Below are 11,167 nucleotides of genomic sequence, written 5' to 3' on the forward strand. Positions count from 1 at the left end.
AGGAGGAAGAAGGGGGTCTCACCCTGGTGTGGGCTTGGTGGAATGAGGGGGGTGGGGGAGGGGATCTGAAGGTGAAGAGTCACTTAGAGACATGGGAGAGATCTCTGGGTAGAAGAATTCTGAAAGGACACCCAGTGCTTAGGCCATCCTGGGTCTCCACGGCTATCCTGGCCTCTGTCACCAGCTCATACCCTCCCAGGAACAGCCTGTGACACTCTCAACCATCCTTGCCCACATTCCAAGCTGCTGTGTCAGGAAGAACTTCCCAGTGGGGAAGTGCCTTGTCCCCTTGAATCAGAGCATTGATGTGGCTGGGAACCTGGTCTCTTTCCCGCCTAAGAAGCCTCTGCTGTTCCCCAGCTTTTCTCACCTTTGAGTGGCTCGTATCTGGGCTCTTATCTGGTGAGATCTGACTAGACCAAAAGACCCCTAAGCTTCTCCCCACTTCCCAAGCCCCCATCCCAGAACTGAACCATGCTAGGGACCAGACACCAGTACAGATACCCACAAAATCTACCTCTTTCCCGTGTGTGAAAACCCAGAACCCAGCCCTGTGTGTAAGAAAGACCCTCGGGGCAGACAAGAGGGCTGGAGGAGCTCCCTCACGTTGAGGGCCAGACCCTGGCCTGTGTGTGGGTGTCTGTAAAGTCTCTGGTCCCTCGGGTGTGCTCCTCCGCATGCGCGCACTCCTCGGGCAGCTTCCGAGAGGACGGCTTCAGGTGGCCGCGCACGCGAGGCCAGGAAGAGTTCTCATCTGTGAGAATTATGGGTGGACAGGAGGTCTCTGAGGCCCTGCCAGCCCTGCCAGCTGGGGCTCTGGGCCCTGACTAGAAAAACTGGCTCCCCGAGGGCACGCACGTGTGCGCCGGGGTGGGGGGCGGTGGGCAGTTGGTGAAGGGCAGCCCGCTTTTCAGGAGCTGCTGGTGATTTGAGAATTCCATGGCAGTGGTCTTCTGCCGTCTTCTCAGGTCCCCCACCGGTGTTTGTGAAGCAGGAGGGAGGTTAGTGGGTGCCAGTGACCCTGGGACAGGTGCTCAGCAAGGCCAGACTTTAGACTCTATTTGTCGATCTATTGTGAAGGCAGATTCTGACCTGCCCTTGGAGCCCTGCTGGGAAGTGTTTGGGCTTTCTCAGATCCTCTTAGAAACCAGGGGCTCCAGTTCCTCTTGCTGCAGGAGTCGTTAAGCAGACCTCAGTTTAGAGAGCAGGTGTTTTCAGGTGACCCTATATATATAAACAAAACCCAACAGATGCATCGCTGTTTAGTCGTTCATTGTTTACAGTCCTTGGCCTCAGCCCAGGTGCCAGCTAGGTGGGAGTGATCTGCCTATGGTGATGCCATGGGTAAGGGACAGGCCCGGCCTCTTGTTTATCCTGGCTGCAGAGGTCTGCCGGTGGTCATTTTAGGAGCAGACTAAGGGGCCTGCTGGGGAGCCACATCTCCAGGTAGGCAGGCTGGAGTGTGGCGGGGAGGTGCAGGACTAGGGGTCAAGTCCTTACCATTCACGGGCTGAGGGACGTCAGGCAAGGCACTGCACTATTCTGGATTGGCTTCCTTGGTTGTAAAATGAGTGTTGTAAATAGGTGGTCTTGTAAATACAAGCATCTCCAAGCCCCTGGCTTTGTTGTTATGAGACCAGAGGCAAGCATGGACCATCTATAGAGTGAGATTTAAAGGTAAGAAAGAGGCCTGGGGGTCTTGTTTTAGCTCTGCCATTGGCTTTGTGACCTGAGGAGAGTTCCTCAAACTTGAGGCTGCGGTGACCTTATTTGTCATTTAATAACAACAGCAGCTGAATCTTTTGAATGTTTCCTACGTACCAGACAAGGCTCTACACACTTCATGTCTTAACTCACTCAGCCCTCACCACAGCTGTGTGTGCAGGCCGGATTATTGCCTCCGGGGTATAGACAGAGGCAGTAGCTTGCCCCGGGTCCCTTGGCCTCTAAGTGGAGGTGGCCAGGAAGTTTGACCCCGTGGCTCATGCCCTTCACCTTACTGTTCTGTCGCACGCATGAGCCTCCCTTCCCTGGTAAAGACAGAGGGCTGGAGCTCACGGCCCCTTGAGGCTGAGCACGGGGGTGTGGCACCGGGACGACTGGCACGTGTGCCTCTGCGTCACACGGCAGCGCGATTGGCCTGTGTTCCTCAGGGACGACATCTTCTAAACTGTCCCACGCAGGCCAAGGCGTGAAACATAAGGGAGCTGTGTAAATTGGGAACCGTCTCACGGTTCTGTTTGTTCTGTGACCGTGCAGACATCACAGTTTCTTCATTAAGACAGGAATCGTAGGAAACAGCAAGCGCCACCTCATGGGGAAACCTGCCAGAACCTTGGCCAGTTGTGCCACAGGCCCGCGTCCCTCTGCTCTCATGGGCCCTTCTGGGAGGCAGATAGTCGTCCTCTGTATGTGGGGGACGGGGCGTGCAGAGCAGCTGGAACCCTTGCTGTTCCCTGTTTTATGTGTTGACAGTCTTCAGGAGGCTGAGGGACTTTGCGGAAGGTGGGATGATGGAGGAATGGGCTCGGGGTGCGTCATTCAACCTAGCACTTCCTGCGACTCCCCTCTAGCTCAGAAAGATGCTTGAAGACTTGGCAGGTGAAGAGGGGACACTCAGATATAGATTCGATTTTCTCTACCTACCTTTCTTCCCCTTCTTTGTTTTTAAATTGACGTTCTAAAAGTGATACCTACAGATGGTTAAAAAGAAGCCAAAAACTATTGTAAAAAACCACTTCTCTTTACATCCTGTTAAAAAGCCAGCTCCTCAGAGTTCCTGTCATGGCGCAGCTGAAACGAATCTGACTAGGAACCATGAGGTTGTGGGTTTGATCCCTGGCCTCGCCCAGTGGGTTAAGGATCCGGCGTTGCCGTGAGCTGTGGTGTAGGTCACAGACGCGGCTCAGATCCTGCGTGGCTGTGGCCTAGGCCGGCGGCTACAGCTCCGATTGGACCCCTAGTCTGGGAACCTCCATGTGCCGCAGGTGCAGCCCTGAAAAGATAGAAAGACAAAAAAATTTTTTAAAAAGCCACCTCCTCATAGTTATTAAGATTTGTGTTTCTTGGGGGAGTTCCCGTCGTGGCTCAGCGGTTAGCGAACCCGACTGGCATCCATGAGGACACAGGTTCGATCCCTGGCCTTGTTCAGTGGGTTGAGGATCTGGTGTTACCGTGAGCTGTGGTGTAGGTCGCAGATGCGGCTCAGCTCAAATCTGACATTGCTGTGGCTGTGGCCTAGGCCGGCAGCTACAGCTCCAAATTGTACGGGCTTATGTAATTATTCACGTGTCATTAGCAACTGCCCCATCTTGACAGTCCTTGTGGGGCACGGCAGGAAGCTCATCCTCACTGCCTTCCCTTCCCCGTCCGCCCCGTGCAGATTACCAGTTGACCAGTGCGGAGCTCTCCTCCTTACCAACCTTCAGTTCGCCTGGGGGGCTGTCTCTAGGCAACGTCACCGCCTGGCAACAGCCGCAACAGCCCCAACAGCCACCACAGCCGCAGCCTCCACAGCCCCAGCCGCAGCCGCAGCCCCAGCCGCCCCAGCAGCCGCAACAGCCACCTCAGCAGCAGCCCCACCTGGTCCCTGTGTCTCTCAGCAGCCTCATGTGAGTCCTTGGGGGCCGCCCCGAGAGTGTGGGGGAAAGAGAGTTGAGGGGCGGGAAGAGGAGGGCCTTCTTGAGAGCTGGGGGTCCCTTCGAGGTTGTCTGTCATCAGTGGACAGCACGGAAGCCACTAAGTGGCAGCCCTGGAGGCCCCTGTCCAGGCCTGGAAGACCTGCCCTGTGTCTTCCCCCCCCGCCCCCCGCCCCCGCCAGCCCTGGGGTGGGGGTGGGCCGGGGGCCCCTGGACTGTAGAAGGTGACACAGGATGGAAAGACAACTAATGTGACTTCTTTTCCTTCTGGTCCCCCTGTCTGTCCCCTTGTCGCTCCCCTCCCCTACCCCGCTTCATCTCCTTCTCTGTCCTCTCTCACTCTCTGTCTCATGACCTCCTCCTCACTTTTTCTGTCACTCCCCTGCTCTCCTTCTGTCCCCTGTGCCCCGTGCCCATCACCTTTCTCCAGCCCGGGCAGCCCCCTGCCCCATGTGGGTGCTGCCCTCACGGTCACCACCCACCCCCACATCAGCATCAAGTCAGAACCAGTGTCCCCCAGCCGTGAGCGCAGCCCTGCGCCTCCCCCTCCAGCTGTGTTTCCGGCTACCCGCCCTGAGCCTGGCGACGGTCTCAGCAGCCCAGCGGGGGGCTCCTATGAGACGGGGGACCGGGATGATGGACGGGGGGACTTCGGGCCCACACTGGGCCTGCTGCGCCCAGCCCCAGAGCCTGAGGCTGAGGGCTCAGCTGTGAAGAGGATGCGGCTCGATACCTGGGTACTGTAGCATCACCCCTCCTGTCCGCCGTTGTCTGCTACACCCAGGGACTGCCCCGCTGCCCCTGCCTGTCTCCTCTCCCACCCAAGAGGCTGTGTGGCCAGCTAGCCCTTCCCGCAGCCCTTTCACCCCCACCGCAGGCCCATGTCCCCTCCCGCCAGCGTCAGTCCTTCTGCTCGGTGACTCTCTCCCCTCAGAGCTGGCCCTGCCATCAGAATCCTGGCCCCTGGGAGAGGGGTGTGGGGGGCACATACCCCAGTAGCCTGGGCCACCGCCTCCAACCCCCTTCTCCATCTCCTCTCTTCACAGACATTAAAGTGACGATTCCCACTCCCCTCCTCTCAGCCTCCCTGATGAAGAGTTGACAATCTCACCGCCCACCCCTCCCTGTCCTGGGCTCCTCCCGCTCGACCCCTACTTCCTTTCTTGTGCTCCGTGTCCTGTTGACGGTTACATTTGTGTATAATTATTATTATATTATTATTATTATTATATTTTTTTTAATTTGGATTCTTGCTTTGGAGAGGGGGATACTCCCACCCCCTCTTTCTGCACCCCCCGCCATTTTCACTGGCCGGGGGGACCTCTTTTTTTGCGGGAAGGGGGGGACACTTTGCACGTTGTACACATATGCTGCAGGAGGGGGTGGGGGGCCCGATAGGCCTTGGGAAAGGACAGGTGCCGAGCCCTGCATGCGGAGCCCTCCCACCCCATCCCCCAGATAGAGGGAAATAACCAAAAAAACCTACCAAACAACAAAAACCCCTTACAATAGACTGAAACCCCAAAGTCGGCTTGATGAGTGGGTTTGTGTTTCAGGGGAAAGTGAGGCAGACGTTCTGAAAAGGGTCTCTGCTTCTGGGCCATTCTGTGGCCATGGGCACATGGGGCAGAAATGCCCAAGCCTGGGCCCCAAATGCCCCTGCACATACGCAGCACACTCTCACTGATCCTTGTGTGAGCTCTGCCTCCGAGTTGTGGGGGTGCCGGCTGGCCAAGGTTTGGGGCTGGGAAGGCTGCCTGGGAATCCGAGGCTGGTGGGGAGGGATCTGAGGCGGGGGCCCCTATGAAGCACATTTGGAAAGACAGAGAGCCATGAGGAGAGGGCTGAGGAGGGGCAGAAGGGCTGGGCAAGGGGCGAATGGGGCCCCCCTCCCTTCCCCAGCATTTTCTCTAAGATATACAGTGCAATAGCTCCCCAGCCCTCAGCTGACGCCAGCCCTGTGAAGCTGGCCACAGAGTGCAGGAAGGACTGGGGAGGTGGTGGGGGACATGAGATGGCTCAGCAGGAGACGGCCCCGGCACCCTGGGGTGCCTGAGGCCTGGAACCCTTGCATCCAGGGACAAGAGTGAGTGAGGGGACTTGCTCTTCCTTGCACGTACACATCCCCAGAGGGGTGGACTGGGTTGGTGTGTGAGGGCGGGCAGGAGAGGGGATGGAGGAGGAGGCCCGCAGGAGGCCTGCCTCCCTTTCCTCCACGGCCCCTCTCCCCAGCCCTCCTCCCAGCTCCTTCCGCTCCTGACCCCACCTCCCTGCTCTTGGCGCCCTCATTGTCTCGCTACCTCCTGTCCCACCACCCCCAGGCCGCATCCCGCCTTCCCTCTTGGCTACTGTAATTGTAAATAGCAACCTTTGGAAAACGTTAGCCGTGTAACAGTCCAAGAAACTGTTTTTTTTGTTGTTGTTGTTGTATTGATATGAAATGAGATTCTATTTTTGTCAAAGTATATTGTAATAATAATGATTCAAACGGCCCGTACTGTACAGACGAGATTCTTCTGCTGTTGTTCTTGCTCCCCTCCTTGCCCCAAGTCTGCCCCCTCTGCTGCCTCCCCACAGGGGCAGCCTAGGCCTGGAGTCCTGAGACCTCAGGCTGCATCACAGATCAAACTGGAGGGGGCAGGCCCCCAGCCTGAGATCCACTACCACCCCCTGCCCTATGGGGCCTGGCCTGGGTGACAGGGGCAGGCTGACTGGGGCCTGCCCTGCTCCCTCACGGAAGCCCAGCTCCTCTGCCCAAGGGGTGCAGGCAGGGCTCCCCTGGGGTTTCATGCCGGTGGGAAAATAGAGTTAGACAAGGCCTGGTTTTGTGGTAGGTGACTCTGCCCACCTCTGTGATCCAGCCGCTTGCAGTATTCCGACACTTGATGCAGGGAAGGAAACCAGAGGGGTGCGTGTGACTGCACAGGTGCCCAAGTGTGTTTACAAGGGCATCTGGTATTTATGCGTCTGACTGTACCTTTCTATTTATGTGTGTGTGTGGTTGCATGCGTGTACCTTTGTGTCTCTGAGCCCACCTGGGCACGTATGTGAATCTCTGCGTGAACTAAGCTCTGCGGGCTTTGTGTGTGAGTGTGTGTGTGTGTGCGCGTGCGTGTGCCTGGGTGTGTGTTTACAGAAGGACAGGTGGCTCTTGCAGCTACACATCCCTGGCTTCTAACTCTATGACCTTCCTTCCTGGGCCCCACTTCTTTTTCCTTGCTCGTCACCTGTTCTCAACCTCCACTCAAATTTGTTTATACCACAGTTTTGGGGGTCAGGCGGTTGGGCCTCTTTGCTTCTCTCAGTAGCCCTGTTTCTGCCACAGCTCCACGCACAGTTGTCCAGCCAGTCCCCCACATGTTTATACACAACTCCCTTTCCTGGTAACCTTCTTCCCCCGACCCCAGTCCTGCTTCTTCAGGGTGACACCCAAGTTCCTCTTTCTCCCAAAACTTTTTCCTCCCCTGGGCAGTGACCCTTCCTTACAGCTTACCCGTCACCTGCTGATTGGGCACACAGCATGCCCAGTCTTCCCAAAGCTTCCTAGAGGGATTGTCAAGAATGGATGAGACTTGAAAGAAGGGCCTTGAAAGCAGCCAGGGTGTAGTGGTGTGCATTCATGCGTGCATCCCAGAGCCTTGCCCAGTGCCTGGCACACAGCTGGCGCTCAGTAAATGCTGAGCAGGTGAAAGGTGAATGACAGGTGCTCAATAAACATTGAACGACTGGCCTTCCCTTCTCAGGCTGTTCCTGCCGTCAGTCCGCCCACCTTTCTAGGCTGGGCTTGGCCATCATTAAACATGGGGTGGGGGTGAGGGCCCCTGCAGTTCACGGTGCAATATTCACCAGTTTTGCCCTCTGCCTTGTGATGGCAAACCTGGCTTTTGATTACCATGTGTGGGTGTGTGTGTGTCCTTTTCTCTCTATCCCTAGGGCAGGGGATGGTCTGTGAATGAATACGTGACATTTCTGCAATTCAGTATCCCAAGGTTGCTCTTGGGGCTAGGGGCTCCTGGCCGGCCAGATGAATGGGTCCCTGGGAACCCAGACCTCAAGTGGGGACTTCAGTTCTTCTTCCTCTCACAAGCCAAATTTGCCTCCACCCACTCCTTCCTCTGAAGAACTGGGCATTTGCCAAAGTAATCACTGGAGTCATCCGAATGCCCCTCTCCTCCCCAGGTTTCCCACAGCTTCAGGGACAGTGGGCAAGAGGACCCCCCCCCACACACACACACCACATCCCAGCGGAACACACCATTTCCCCTCCCCTCAGCAGTGCACTCAGTACAGCGAGACTGACCCCTGACCCTTCCCCAGCACCCCCCACCTTGGACAGGAAGGAAGTAATGCACCTTCTCTTGCTGATTATTTATTTGTTTGGAGAGACAGAAATGATGTAAAAGTGTATCTAGAAATATCTCTATATATTTTTAACTGACTCTTTGGAATCCCCTGGGGTGGGGTGGGGGGTGGATTTAGGCTTTCATGAAGGGGAGGAGACAAGGAGCCTGGGAACGCCTCATCTCCCCTCTTGCCACCTCTCTCCACCCCCTAAGGAGTGGGTCAGAGGAATGGGATTTGTAAGGGGGGAGGGGGGTTGGAATGTTCTATGGAGAATCTGGATTCTCTCTGTCTTCCCCATTCAAGTCCCAGAGGGAGGGGAAGGGGAAGGAGGGGGGGGGGGGACAGGCCATGGAGGTGCCCCACCCCCAAACCCGACAATCACCCACACTCCTGGGGCTCCTCCTGGGTCCTGGGCAGGGCGAGTCCAAGTGTGTGGCTGTTGATTTGTTTTCAATATTTCTTTTCGTGCTGTATGGTGATGCTTTCTTAGTATTCTACACAATAAGGAAAGACAAAGTCCTCGAGATTCTTATGAGTTTTGTTTGAAAACTCTTTCACTATATTTGTTGTAAAGAGGTTTACTATTAAAAGAAAAAAGAATACACGTTTCTGATATTTTGGCCTGGGTTCTGGTTTCTTTGGTGCGGTCGACGGAGGGGGGGCAGGAAGGTCTGTGTGCTGTGTGAGAGAGGCCGGAGCTTCCCTTAGCAGGAGAGAACTGCGGTCAGCCTGCCGAGCCGGCACTTCAAGGTGTCTGACATGGGGTTTTCAGATGAGATTTTCTCCCAGGTGCCAAGTCAGAAAAGAGGCAGGAGTTGCTCTGTGGTGCAGTGGGTTTGGGATCCGGCGTTGTCACTACTGTGGCACGGGTTCTGGCCCTGGGACTTCCCCATGCTGTGGGTACAGCCCTCCCCCGCCCCCCAAAAAATGAAGAAGCCAGAGGAGGGATCCTGGAAGGAGAAAAACAGAACACTCAAGGCCAGGTCAGGAGCAGAACCGTGTGTGTGTGGTGGAGGAGGAGCGAGTGGTAGAGAACCTTCAACTACTGAACATTTTTCCACAGCAGGAGCTTACCAGACACTGTCTTAGGCACAGATGGATTCCGCCTTCACAGCTCCCACAGAGCTCCCTCTAGCAGGGGCATCTGCCCTACCCCTCCCTTTTGAAGGGCTCTAAACAGTGCCAAGGAGTTCCCATCGTGGCTCAGTGGAAACGAATCTGATGAGCATCCTTGAGGACACAGGTTCTATCCCTGGCCTTGCTCAGTGGGTTAAGGATCCGGCATTGCCATGAGCTGTGGTGTAGGTCGCAGCCGCGGCTCGGATCTTGCATTGCTGTGGCTCTGGCGTAGGCTGGCAGCTGCAGCTCTGATTCGACCCCTAGCCTGGGAACCTCCATGTGTCGTGGGTGTGGCCCTAAAAAGACCCCCCCAAACATTTTTTTTAATTTAAAAAAATTTAAAAAGAAAACAAACAGTGCCAGGGAGCCTCCCTTCTTCCTCATGTGACTCGAAAGTCTCCCCCACCTGGTGCCTTCAGGGCTGGCAGGGGCTGGTGGCCTTTATGCTTTTATTCCCACAGCCCCATGCCCTGCACAGCTGTGCTGTGGGGCAGATGCAGGGGCTGTGGAGGGTAGTGCAGAGGGAGGGCTTGGCTCACTATCAGGGTGTGGCCACCCCTGTGCTAGGGGCCTCAGAGGCAAAGATGGAGTATAAGGGGCCCCTATCCAATGGCAGAGACAGGCCTACAAGTGCCTATCATCCACAACGTATGATGGGTTAATGCTTTGGCTGCCACATAAGCAGGCTGCTGCAAGGACACATGAGAAACCTAGCAGTTGAAGGATCTGGTGGTGGTGCTGCTGTGGCTTGGGTCACTGCTGTGGCACAGGTTCAATCCCTGGCCCAGGGACTTTCGGGTGGCATAGGCGCCGCCAAAAAAAAAAAGGGAGTCGGGCGTATCACAGGATGTTTTCATTCCTTGGGTTCCTCATCGGCAAACTTCGATGATCTGCCTTATGTCTCCCTTAGCTGGAGTAGAGGTGAAAGATGCTGAACAAGAAGGGGTTAAGGAGTTCTCGTCATGGCTCAGTGGTTAACGAATCCTACCAGGAACCATGAGGTTGCGGGTTCAATCCCTGGCCTTGCTCAGTGGGTTAAGGGTCCAGCGTTAGCGTGAGCTGTGGTGTAGGCTGGCAGCTACAGCTCCAATTAGACCCCTAGCCTGGGAACCTCCATGAGCTGTGGGCGAGGCCCCAGAAAAAGACAAAAAGACACACACCCCAAAAAAGAAGGGGTTGAAGAGATACTGTCCCCAGATGAGGCCCCCCCTGCTGGCTGCCTGTGACCAGAATGACCAGAACAGCCTTGACCTATCACACAAATCCTGGGCAAAACCTCTCTGCTTTGAATATCTCATATCTGCCTCCCCTCTCCTCTATAGGGATTGGCCCCTGATGTTCTGAGTAGGCGTTTACTCTTGCCCACGAATATTTCCCATCCTCTTCCTTCTTCCTGGACACACAGATGACTGTATTTCCCAGTCCCTGTGTAGTCAAGCAAGGTCATCAGACTAGCTCTGGCCAATGGACTCTACTGGAAGTAGTGTGTGTCACTTCCAAAATAAAACTGGTATATGGTTCTCCAAGCGCTCTTCCTCTATCCTAGGAACTGTGGAAGGACATCAAAACAGCCTGGGTTGCTAAGCTGCCTTAAGGTGTTGTCCAGTACCACTTTGTGTGAGTAGAAAGTATGTTGTTGAGTTCCTGCTATGGCACAGCGGGTTAAGGATCCAGCGTTGTCTCTGAGGCAGTGCAGTTTCCATCCCCTACCTGGTGCAGTGGGTTAAGGATCCAGCCTTGCCGCAGCTGTGGCATAGGTTGCAGCTGCGGCTTGGATTCATTCCCTGGCCCAGGAACTTCCATGTGCCATGGGTGTGGTCAAAAAAGAAGAAAAGAAGTGTGTTGTTTTAAGCCAAAGGGATTTTGTATGGAATGTTTTCTTTCTTTCTTTCTTTCTTTCTTTTTTTTTGTCTTGTTAGGGCCATGACTGCGGCATAAGGAGGTTCCCAGGCCAGGGGTCCAATCAGAGCTGCAGCTGCCAGCCTACACCACAGCTTGCAGCAACGCCGGATCTTTTAACCCACTGAGAAATGCCAGGGATAGAACTCACATCCTCATGGATACTA

The 11,167-nt window shown here is 55.4% G+C and overlaps 1 protein-coding gene across 5 annotated transcripts in view; it reads left to right on the plus strand.

The window, feature by feature from the left end:
- The window catches only part of MEF2D (myocyte enhancer factor 2D), a 34,982-nt gene extending 26,385 nt beyond the window's left edge, over nt 1–8,597 (plus strand). For all 5 annotated transcript variants that reach the window (XM_047784304.1, XM_047784306.1, XM_047784307.1 and 2 more), the window contains 3 exons: nt 3,383–3,611; nt 4,069–4,375; nt 4,685–8,597. In XM_047784304.1, the coding sequence (XP_047640260.1) occupies nt 3,383–3,611; nt 4,069–4,375; nt 4,685–4,696 (548 nt within the window). In that variant the 3' untranslated portion in view covers nt 4,697–8,597. The remainder of the gene's footprint in view (nt 1–3,382; nt 3,612–4,068; nt 4,376–4,684) is intronic.
- The last annotated feature ends 2,570 nt before the right edge of the window (nt 8,598–11,167 follow it).

Source organism: Phacochoerus africanus, chromosome 6 (assembly GCF_016906955.1).
Source record: "Phacochoerus africanus isolate WHEZ1 chromosome 6, ROS_Pafr_v1, whole genome shotgun sequence".
NCBI lineage: Eukaryota > Metazoa > Chordata > Mammalia > Artiodactyla > Suidae > Phacochoerus > Phacochoerus africanus.